The 12011-nt window shown below is 37.3% G+C and overlaps 1 protein-coding gene across 1 annotated transcript; it reads left to right on the plus strand.

Annotated features, from left to right (window-relative positions):
- The first annotated feature begins 284 nt into the window (after window positions 1–284).
- On the plus strand, window positions 285–9104 carry LOC105950221 (protein LONGIFOLIA 1). Its single transcript, XM_012973566.2, has 5 exons — window positions 285–972; window positions 4864–5349; window positions 5451–6785; window positions 6906–7107; window positions 8209–9104. Exons 2-5 carry the CDS (start codon window positions 5200–5202, stop codon window positions 8805–8807), a joined length of 2286 nt encoding a protein of 761 aa, XP_012829020.2. The 5' UTR covers window positions 285–972; window positions 4864–5199; the 3' UTR covers window positions 8808–9104.
- The last annotated feature ends 2907 nt before the right edge of the window (window positions 9105–12011 follow it).

Raw genomic sequence — 12011 nt, forward strand, 5'->3', positions numbered from 1 at the left:
CAGTTCATTTTCTACACCACCCTAGGTGAGCTATATTTTAGCATCATCATAATCCAAGACAACAAACAAAACTATACAGATAAAATAAAATCAAAACAAAGGACAAACACACATATAAGTCGGATAAATAATAGTATGCAATGTTACCACTTACAAGTATTAAGTAATACAGTGAGTAAAATTTAAAGGCAAAAAATTATGTATATTACAAATAGTCCCCATTTGATTTTCTTTCTGTGGATTTTAACCATATGTAAAACCAGCAAAAGAAGAGTATTATTTGATATGTTTTAAGTGAAAATATCGAAATTATCCTTTTTTGCAGAAATACTTTTTTATCTATATATCATTATCAATTCGTTCAATTTTACATTAATCAGACCATCACTATCAACTATATATTTAATGCAGTGTACTATTTTCGAACCATGCACGTCACTGTAATAATGTAATTGAGACAATCACTTACAAAATTATTATATTTAAAGTAAATCCTCCAACTACCTACATTAATCACTTGATCTGTTTCATAATATTTGTTATTTTTAATAAAAAAAATCTTCATGTAATCTGTTACTTTAGATAATTATATAATCAATTTATTCATCCATACCTATATAGCCATCCATATATAGTTTAATCTCCCAATACAAACTATCACGAAAACAAAATTTCTACAGAAATACTAAAAATGAGAAATAGCAATAATAAAACCGCCATATAAGTAGAATAAGAGGAATTAAGAAAAAGTCCCAGCTGAGAAATTGACTTAATTCCACATTGCACCCTTCATTTTATGTTATTAGCATTTGTACGCTAAATATAACAAATCATTCAAAATACATCCCATATTGATTTTTTTAGTTAACGAGGGTAGCATAATCTTTTTAGTGATATTTTTGGAGGTGCAAATATCAAATAAAAAGGGTAAATTACACATACACTTATGAGATATGTTAAAATAACTTTAAGGTCCATGTGGTATTGATAATTACAGTCACACCCCTGAAATAATTATCTGAGTCAAGGTTTTTTTTTCCGCCCGGATCGTTAAATGCTACCATAGACAAAAATTTATAAATATTATATTAAATAATAAGAATTTGAGAAATGTTAGGAGAATCATGTCACATTAGCTCTATGTTGACTCCACCATTGGCTCGAACTAATAGTATGTGTAGCAACAAATTCTTATCTGCGAATTTAACAAACAAGAAAATACTTGCACAAAGATAATTTATTGAATTAAAATAAAATATTGCGGGTTACAAACTCTAATTTAATCCTCTGATTATTCTCTCAAGAAAAATATATGATTGACTTTGAATTTCGGAGACGAGTCGTTGACTTGATCTTCTCCGGATTTGATTTGGATTTGAATAACGTCTTCCGAGGGTCTTGCGACTTGAATCTCGGATCGAACGCTGAACTTTGACGGATTTTGACTTGAAGATCTTGGAGTTCTTGATGGATTTGGCCTTTCAATCTTCCTTCGATCTTGATTTGATGTTAATAACGTTAATTCGAGGGTTTAGCACCGTAATCTCGAATTAAACGCTTTAACGCCTTGATTTGATGAAGAACACCTTCGATTTGATGAACTCCTTCGATTTGATGAAGAACGCCTTGAATTTGATGAAGAACGACTTGAATATTGTAGAGAGAATTTTCTCCTACGGTTTTTATTCTTCTTCAGTTGTGTTTTGAATTGTGTAGAGAGGGTCCCTATTTATAGTGGTAGAATGAGAGTCCTACTTAAAGTCTACTTGATGACGTGGCGCGATTTGATTGGCTCTCTTTAAATTGATATTTATCTCTTATAACTTGGAATAGAAGAAATAATCCTATTGGCCAATAATTAATTGATAATTATCTCCATAACTTATTTTGTAAGATAAATTATAATTTAATTTAGACACAATTTAATTGGCTAATTTAATTAACCAATTAATTAATTTTATGCGTCTACAAATGCCCCCTCGAGACTTGTTCACGGACAATGCATCTTGGAGTGGATGAGTCTCGATAATTGCTCAACTTTGATTGCAGCTTGATCTAGCAAAGAACATATATCTTTTGAAATCATGACTGAACTTAGAGAGATTCTAAGTTGCCTACGTACCCTATAAAGGGATCAAGTCATAACGTAGTTCAAAATATATCCTTTTGAGGGATGTCGTGCACAATTTATACTCATGTGGACAAGGAGAAACATTTGCAGTTTAAGCTCATACTGAAGGAGCATTTGACTTGAATTTGTTGATAGTTTATGCTCGTATCAAGGGGCTTGACTTGATTTGGACATATAGATAGTTTATGCTCGTATCGAGGAGCCTTGACTTGATTTGGATATGTAGATAGTTTATGCTCGTATCAAGGATCCTTGACTTGATTTGGATATGTAGATAGTTTATGCTCGTATCAAGGAGCCTTGATTTGACTTGGAGATGTAAATAGTTTATGCTCGTATCAAGGAGCTTTGACTTGACTTGGATATGTAGATAGTTTATGCTCGTATCAAGGAGCTTTGATTTGATTTGGATATGTAGATAGTTTATGCTCGTATCAAGGAGCTTTGACTTGACTTGGATATGTAGATAGTTTATGCTCGTATCAAGGAGCTTTGATTTGATTTGAACTTGTAGACCTTTTAAACTCGTGTCGATGAGTGCTTCATTTGATTTGACTTGTCATATTGCATAGGGTGTTGCTTCTTCAAAAGACTTGCCCCCATCCTCATGATTTTCTTGTTCTTCTTCAAGATGCACTTCTTTGAGCCGGTACGGCTTTTGGAATGGTGATTCTTCAATTTGATTTGCAAGTATGCTCAACTCCATATCATGTGCTCGAGTGGCCAACTCTTCAAAACTTTTAGGTTGAATTACTTGAAGGATATATCGGAGTCCCCATTGCATTCCTTGGATGCACAGTTCAATAGCTGATGTCTCAGACAGTCGATCCTTGCAATTGAGACTCAAATTTCTCCAACGTTTGATGTAGTCGATGACAGGTTCATTCTTCCATTGGCGGGAATTGGTGAGCTCAATCATGCTGACTGTTCTTCGAGTGCTGTAAAAGCGGTTGAGAAATTCTTCCTCTAAGTGCTTCCAACTATCGATGGAGTTTGCCCCCAAATCAATGTACCAATCAAACGCGTTGTCTTTGAGCGATCGGACGAATTGCTTGACGAGGTGATCTCCGTACGTCCCGGCATCATTGCAAGTCTCGACGAAGTGTGCCACATGTTGCTTGGGGTTGCCTTTGCCGTCAAATTGTTGAAACTTTGGAGGTATATAGCCCATTGGCATCCTTAGATCATCAATCCTTTGCGTGTATGGCTTGACATAGGTTGATGGAGACTTCGAGCTTCCTTCCAACTTGTCTTTGATGGTTCCACTGATCAGCGTCATCACTTGATCTACATGAATCATCCCTTGTGGAGAAACTTGAAGTTCTTGAGCTGGAGCCTTCTCGTTTTCAACTGGTTGTTGCTTTGTGGATGTCTCGACTTCGTCTTGAACCTCTATCTGATTCTCCACAGCTTGAATAGCTTCGGCTTTGTCCATCTTGCTGATCAACTCGGCAATTTGAGAATCTCGTTGTTGAACATGCTTTGCGAGTCCCTCAATGGCCTTTGTTAAACTTGCAATTTGCTCTTCCATGGTTGTAGCGTTTGTTGTCATGACGGATGCCACCTCTGAGTAGATTGATGTTGAACGAGGCGTGGGCTGTGAAATCTCTCGTTTTGAACCTTCCATGTCTGCGCTTGTATTGACAAGAGGTGGTAAGCCTTTCTGAATGGTTTGGGGCGTCGAGCTAGTCTCTGAGGATGCTTGCAGCTTCTTAGCCATACTCCTTGTAACTAAGCCCACACTTGATGAATCTAAAGTAGCACTCTTCATTGCGAACGTAGAGCAGTCACTGCAACACTTCGAGGATCTTCGAGAGAGAGAAGAGATGAGAGGTAGAGATGTCCCCACCGGGTGTGCCAAAATTTGTAGCAACAAATTCTTATCTGCGATTTAGACAAACAAGAAAAACTTGCACAAAAATAATTTATTGAATTAAAATAAATATAGCGGGTTACAAACTCTAATTTAATCCTCTGATTCTTCTCTCAAGAACAATATGCGTTTGACTTTGAATTTCGGAGTCGGGTCGTTGACTTGATCTTCTCCGGATTTGATTTGGGGTCGTTGACTTGATCTTCTCCGGATTTGATTTGGATTTGAATAACGTCTTCCAAGGGTCTTGCGACTTGAATCTCGGATCGAACGCTGAACTTTAACGAGTTTTAACTTGAAGATCTTGGAGTTCTTGATGGATTTGGCCCTTCAATCTTCCTTCGATCTTGATTTGTTGAAGAACGCCCTCGATTTGATGAAGAACGCCTTGAATTTGTTGAAGAACGACTTGAATATTGTAGAGAGAATTTTCTCCTACGGTTTTTATTCTTCTTCAGTTGTGTTTTGAATTGTGTAGAGAGGGTCCCTATTTATAGTGGTAGAATGAGAGTCCTACTTAAAGTCTACTTGATGACGTGGCGCGATTTGATTGGCTCTCTTTAAATTGATATTTATCTCTTATAACTTGGAATAGAAGAAATAATCCTATTGGCCAATAATTAATTGATAATTATCTCCATAACTTATTTTGTAAGATAAATTATAATTTAATTTAGACACAATTTAATTGGCTAATTTAATTAACCAATTAATTAATTTTATGCGTCTACAGTATGTTAGAATAATAATGGAATAAAATATCCAATGAATTATTCCACTAGGATTTCTAACAATATTTCAGGGGTGATTGTAATTATCGATACTATAGGGACCTTAAAGTTATTTTAGCATAACTTAGGGGTGTATGTGTAATTAACCCAATAGAAAAAAGAAAAAAAACTCGGTGTATATTGTATAAGTTGTACCGAGAGTGAGTGCAGCCAAGTCGGCAAGAAGTAAAAGTAACTGGTGCGTGAGTTTAGCAAAACCCTAGTCCCACTTTTCACATCCTTTAAAACAGAGAAAGCGGGAGTTATTAGCAGTAAAAGCAAAAGTTTAGAAATAGAGAGAGAGAGAGGAGAGAGAGAGCTGAACCGAAATGTGACGTTAACTTCAGTGAACAGTGCGCGCGTGTGTTTATGTGTGTGTTGGGGAGAGTGAAAGAGCTACCGGAAAGTGACGCAAGCAACCGGAAATGACAACAGGTTTCGTCAAAGAGCAGAATCTGGAGATCCAGATTCAAAGACAAATGGGCTGTATGGCTGGTTTTCTTCAAATCTTCGATCGCCATCACATTTTGACCGGAAAACGCTTCTATTCCACCAAGCGCCTCCCTCCACCACCAGTACGATTCCGTCGTCGCTATTTACATTTGCTATTCTCTCATATTTCTAATTAAATTGTTTTCATTGTTAATTCATACCTAACATTTTACTATTATTGCAGCTGGTTGATACAACAACTTCGGAATCGGAGAAATCAGCTCCACAATCGCCGCCGAATCCGACTGATTCTCTTAAGCCATTACAAAAGTCAAAGCAGACTCCGGCGGCGGCGGCTGAGTTGCCGCCGCCTAAACCACCTCTTCCTCTGCCGATATTCGAATTGAAATCAGGCACTAAGTCGTCGTCGTCCTGGAAGTTCAGCAAGGAAGCCCCAAGGCTGTCGCTCGACAGCAGGGCTACAACCGACGCAAAAGGAGGCCTCCACCCCAAACAGATCCGAACTACCACCTCCGCCGCCGCCGTGGCGTCAAACGGAGGGAACAGTATTGCAAGTGGCGCCGCCGATGTTGATCAACAACAACACCGATCTACAAGTGTTATCGCCAGGCTCATGGGCCTCGACCCGTACCCAAATTCATCCGATTCCGAACCGGAAAAGAAGCCCGAGCTCCGGCGATCCGCATCGGAATCGAGAGTCTCGAAGGATCTGTTCCAATCTCGATTCATCACCGACGGCGGCAACTTTTATTCCAAGCAGCAAACTCAATCGCATTCCTCACATACTCCGCCAACAGACGCACATTTTGCAGATCCGAAAAACAAGTCGATAAAAAAAGCGCCGGAAGGATTGAACAGAGGCCGCCTTAATTCTACACCACCACCGTGGAAAGCTCCGCCGCAGCAGAGGAAAAACTTCTTCGATTCCGGCGACGTGTTCCCGGAGCCGAAGCAGACCGTATCAACAATATCAATCTACGGTGAGATTGAGAAGAGAATCAAGGTGAGGGGAATCGACGAAACGTCAAAGGATTTAGAGACGTTGAAACAAATCCTTGAAGCTCTGCAACTCAAAGGACTACTGCATCCCAAACAACCGCCGCCACAGCAAAACGAAGTCGTCCGCCGCCACCGGAACTTTGTGTACGACGAGTCGCCCATCGTCCTAATGAAACCTATCAGATCGTCGGATCCGAACGGTAGAAATCAAGTTCGCCGGAATTACAGCCTCGCCGGAGAAACCTCGCCGTCGGTGAGTCCCATGCGAGAACGAAAAGTGCAGAGCCCGACACGTGGCGGCGGTCGAGGCCCAAGCACAGGTCCAGGCCCGAGCCCGATAACACGGTCAAACTCGCCGGTCAAACCTAGGCAATTGGGCGTCGAAACTCAGAGAAAAGCCTCACCTGTTCACTCACCGAAGAGAAGAGCCGGACCGGATCCGACGGCCACAAATCAATCGCAGAGGAGGAAGAAACCGACGTCCCAGATTCGCCACAAAGATGATGAATCTTCATCCATTTCTGGAAGCAGCATCACTACGGTGTTTACCGATACGGAGGTACGTACATTACATACGACGCCGTTTAGGGTTTTTAATTAAACTCCCATTTAATTTCTAATTAAACCGTTTTAATTAATTAATTAATTAATATAAAAAAATTGGGGAAATAAAATACAGAGGTCGAAAGGGGACGAACACAAAGAAGGGAGGAATATACTGGAGAGGTGCGATAAGCTGCTACGCAGCATAGCAGAGATGTCTGCAGCCGCCGATATGCAGCCGAGCCCCGTGTCAGTTCTTGATTCGTCCTTCTACAAGGACGACTCCTTAACCCCTTCCCCAGTTACAACCAAACGTAATCTCGATTTCAATTTCAAAGGTACACAATTTTTTTATTTTATTTTTTAATTTATTGAATAAATTAGTTATTAATATGTCACATCACCAGTCGGTTGGGTGTTTAAATGAATCAGTTGAGAAGGAAAAAATTAGGTCCGAGGATCAAAGTTTGACTTGGGGCTAAAAATAAGCTAGAGATTTTTCCGTAGTAGTAGTAATTGTTGTGCTATAAATATAATTAAATGTGGGGATTGGATTAAATAATTAGATTGATTTGATTGGAGGAGAAGTGGTGGGAATGGATGTTGTTGGGAAATGTGTCATGTGAGAAAAAAAAGTCACGTGGGAGGTGGGGCCCACTCCCCTAGAGAATGGGGAATTGTACTTGCCGTCGGCATCATGACGATTACGTTGTATCGAAAGGTCAATGTTCCTCGGTGTAGCTGCTGATGCTATAATTGTGACTGGTTTCACAGTATTGATGGGTGGGGTTCTTGAAATTGTTCATTTATTATTTTATTTTAAAGTATTAAATACACTACATTTGTTATGAATGGAGTGAAATAGACATCACCATGGTTTCCGGATTGCATTGTGAATTATTTATTTCAAAAATCGTAATATATTGATAGTAACCGGTTCGAGAACTTGGCGGTTGCCAAGATAAGGTAGCTTGTTGGTAAACTGTGCACCATGCACCTAAGATCATCTAGTGTTCGAGACATCAGGATGAGAATTGGGGAACCAATAATTATCCTCCTTCAGAAAAGAAAAAAAAACTTGGCGGTACAAAAACAATTCATGAACCCGACGGTTCCGATATGACCTCATTCATAGAGCTAACATCATATAACCCGGTCGAGACACAATCAAATAGGCTAAACCCTCTTAACGTATTTTTGAGAAACCACGAGAATAATTGAATGTTTGAACTGCCGGTTCATGGGTCGAAGTGGCCTGTAATTGTCTGAGTACAACTGTTTATTGACTTCCAACAGTTTAGTTAGTTAGCGTTGGAAGAATTCTAAATGAATCGCGATGCATCGAATAATTTACATTATTTTGTTATGCATCACATTTCGTTATTTTTGCGAATAAAATTAGTGCAACATTCATTTGATTTTACATCTGACAACAACAGATCAGCCCGGTGAATTGGAAGAAGATACATGGAGCCCCGTCGTTTCGCCCATTCGCACAAAATGGGTAGAAACATCAGATGACCGCGAATTCGCGTACATTTCAGACATCCTGAGAGCATCTTCTCATCATCATCATCATCATCATCTCCAAGATGAGTCCGACGTTTTCCTATTACTCGAGAAGCAACAGTTTCTCAAGGGAAACCACGACACTTGCAAAGCTTCCACGCTCCAGAGGAAGCTGATTTTCGACGCGATCAGTGAAATTACGGATAGGGACAAGCAATTGCCACCTTGGAACAAGTGTGCGACAGTGCCATCACTCGACAAAGTATGGTCCGAATTTCAAACAATTAGAGAACGACCCGAAAATACCGGTGAAGATTTGTTTGAGACCGTTTGTGGTGTGCTTAAAAGAGACCTGGCCATCACTGCATGGGAAGATTTCCCCATCGAGATGTCGGAGGGCGTTTTGGACATTGAAAGGCTTATATTCAAGGATTTAATAGGCGAGATCATTGGGGATTTGGCAGTGTTGGCGGCAGCTAGCGGCATGCTATCCTCGGCGATGCCTATGAGGAGGAAGTTGGTTTTCTGAAATACGAATTAATCTTGTGTTTAAGATGACCTTGTGCTTGGTTCATGTGAGAAAATAAGAAGTGTTAACTTTATTGTTTGATATTTTCAGTTTTTAATTAAAGTCGGTTGTTGTAGAATATATGCAGATAAACCTCTCTGAATTAATATAGTTGGAACTAACAAAAAATAATTAATTTAGTAGAATATTAAATTATTGAATTAATTATTAATTTAAGCGATGTTATTAATTTATCGAAATTCTATATATTTGAGATCTCTAATGGTTAGGGGTGAAAATCTAAATGAAAATTTTGAATTCCGTCCATTCCGATCCGAAAATATTCGAATTTGGAATCGTATTTTTCATTCGGATTTCTGAAGTTCCCGATTTTGCGAATTTATTTGGAACGGAATTGGAATGATACATAAAATTACCTAAAATTTCGATTTCCGATCTAATTTTAATTCCGAATATTTCTATGATTTTTTCGAAATATGTAATATGATTTTATGATATATTTTGTAATTACATAATATAACTTATGTATTTATATGAAAAGTATATACCGAATGATTAAGTTAATTAAAACCTTAAAAAAATTAATTGGAATCAGAAACTTTATGTTGCATTTTTTCTTACAAGAAAATCTATATTTCAATTTGTTGTTCCTACATGTGTTTTTATCTGTTGCGTACTGTCGTCGAACTCTTCTTTTGGTTTTCTTGCACTTTCTTGCAAAAAAAAAAAAAAAAAAAAAGAAAAATATTGTGAAAATATCCACTATATCCGAATTTAGAACAAGAAATTTTAAACTAATGTAATTTTCAAAATTACACCGATTCCGATGCATTCCAAAATTGAAATCTATTTTAGCATCCCAATTTTCTTGGAACGGAAATTAGAACATATTTTTTACTTCCGTAAAAAATCTGAAATCTTGCGAAAAAACCATTTTCGATCCATTTCGTCTGATTCTCACCCCTACTAATGGTCCTTTTTTTTTTTTTTACTTTTGAGAAGCTGTTAAAAAAGGGAGGGAAATAACAAAAAAGAAAATCAAGATCCAAGTAACTCCTCTTTTTGTTTTCTAAGGGCTGCGTGTGTGGTATATGTAATTTCTTGTTTGCCATGTGATTTAATTGGGATTTGAGGGAACACGAGAGAACAAGGAATAAAGGGAAAAGGCCAAAGCTTCAAGCAATAATCATCATGTGCATATTGTAGGATTGAGCCACCGGGTGGTCAAAATGCAGTACAATAATGACCATGTATGCTACTTTAATTTACTATCCGGACTCAAAAGTCTAGATTTTGATACGGTTTAAACATAGATTGTGCGATAAGAGTCGCTACCACGTGTCTGAGGTAGTCGAGTGGGTAAAAATTGTTCGTTAACCTATAAAACAGTTTTCTCCTCAAATGCTCAAGTCAAAAAATATTGTTTAGTATTAGCAAATTTTTTTTTTTGAACTTACTAAATACAGCATGTTGTTTTGCATCATAAATCTACATAAATAATCAGTACAAATACATGTGGCTATGGGGGTGCTTATATGCAGATTAATGGTACAAAATTACCCATTACATTTTATCAGGTATAAAATCTACAAGACCAGTGAAATAAAAGGTAGAATTATTGTGAGAATTCATCGTGGGACAAAGAGATTTCATGTTTTACATGTAGGAAGTTCTTTTTATTAAAGTCCAGCTAGACACATTATTAAATACTCACTCTCAAATAAAGTTACACGCATGTGGCTCCACGACTCCACCCTGAGGTTAGGTCTAATTGTATACAGACCTTTCGTATTTTTGAAATATTATCATTACCTACCTTAATGTTTAATTTTAGGGAAAATTTGACAAAAGTCCCCCATTATACAAGTATCATTATAATGAGCCCAATTTTATTTTACATTTTTAAGATAAATCTAAAACAACTTTTATTAATTAAAACACTTAATGATCACACTCTATCTCTTAATATATGTCCCCTCCCCCCCCCCCCCCCCGCGTTTTTTCTCTCTCTCAATATGTGTTTCTCTATTCTAGCTACGCTTGGCACAACAAAGATCTCTGGAGACGCTAGCGATTAATGTTTGTTCGATTCACTTTGTAGAGTTATCGACCCAAAAAAATATCAGTCTTCAATAGTTTATCGAAGCCCAACCTCTCAATCAGGAGTTATCTCGAGAGAATCATAGATGTCTGAACATGGACATAGTGATTTCATTTATTATAGAGTGGTTTTTATTAATTACAGAGTGAATTTTCGTAATGGAATTCGTTAATTATACAACGGTTTTCGTTAATTACAAAGTGATTTTTATTAATTACAGAGTGGTTTTTGTTAATCGATAAGTTTTTAGTGAATTTTTGTTAGGGCTGGGACTAAGCTGGTTTTTATCCACCAACCGATCCATTACCGACCATATTTTTAGGCGGATAATTAATTTTTAACCGATCCATTGGATCGGGTCGAAAATTTCAACCAACCCATCTATAATGGGTCGGTTGGTGGTTTCTAATATTATCAAAAGTTTGGTTGACCGATAATTATCGGTCATCCAACTATATTATTAAAATGTTATTAAAAATATAAAATAAAGTACGTGTTTACTTAAGTGGTTATTGGAATTATTAAAATAATTAATATTTTAAATTTTAAAAATAATCAACAAAGGAAAAAAAAGTGACATAAATCTTCCACCAATTTCTTTATGCCCAAACTTAAACAAAAAACTCACAAAACTCCACTAAATCTCTTGTGCATGGTTGAAATTACTTTGAATTTTCTATATATATTTTTTTCGTTAAATTGTTATTAATTATTTTAAACTGATAAATGATGATCGCATCGTGGCATCACACAGAATGTGGATATTTTTACTCCAAAGTTAAATATTCTTTTTAAGTGAACTAGATTGCGGGTATAAACCATCAACCGACCCATTCCGGAACCAAATATTCGGTTGCCAACCATCAACCGACCCACAAAAGTTGGGTCGGCAACGGTTTTCAAATTTGAGCAAAAATGGTTTGACGGATGGGTCGGTTTTCAGGCTGGTAATCGACCGACCCAACCCAGTCTCAGCCCTATTTTTTGTAATGGAATTTGTTAATACATAGTGATTTTCATTTATTACAGAGTGATTTTCATTAATTACAGAGTGGATTATGTTAATATTTATGGATTATGCTTATTTTATAGTAATTTTTACT

The sequence above is a fragment of the Erythranthe guttata genome, chromosome 14 (genome assembly GCF_056151865.1).
Source record: "Erythranthe guttata isolate IM_541 chromosome 14, IM_541, whole genome shotgun sequence".
NCBI classification, from domain to species: Eukaryota; Viridiplantae; Streptophyta; class Magnoliopsida; order Lamiales; family Phrymaceae; genus Erythranthe; species Erythranthe guttata.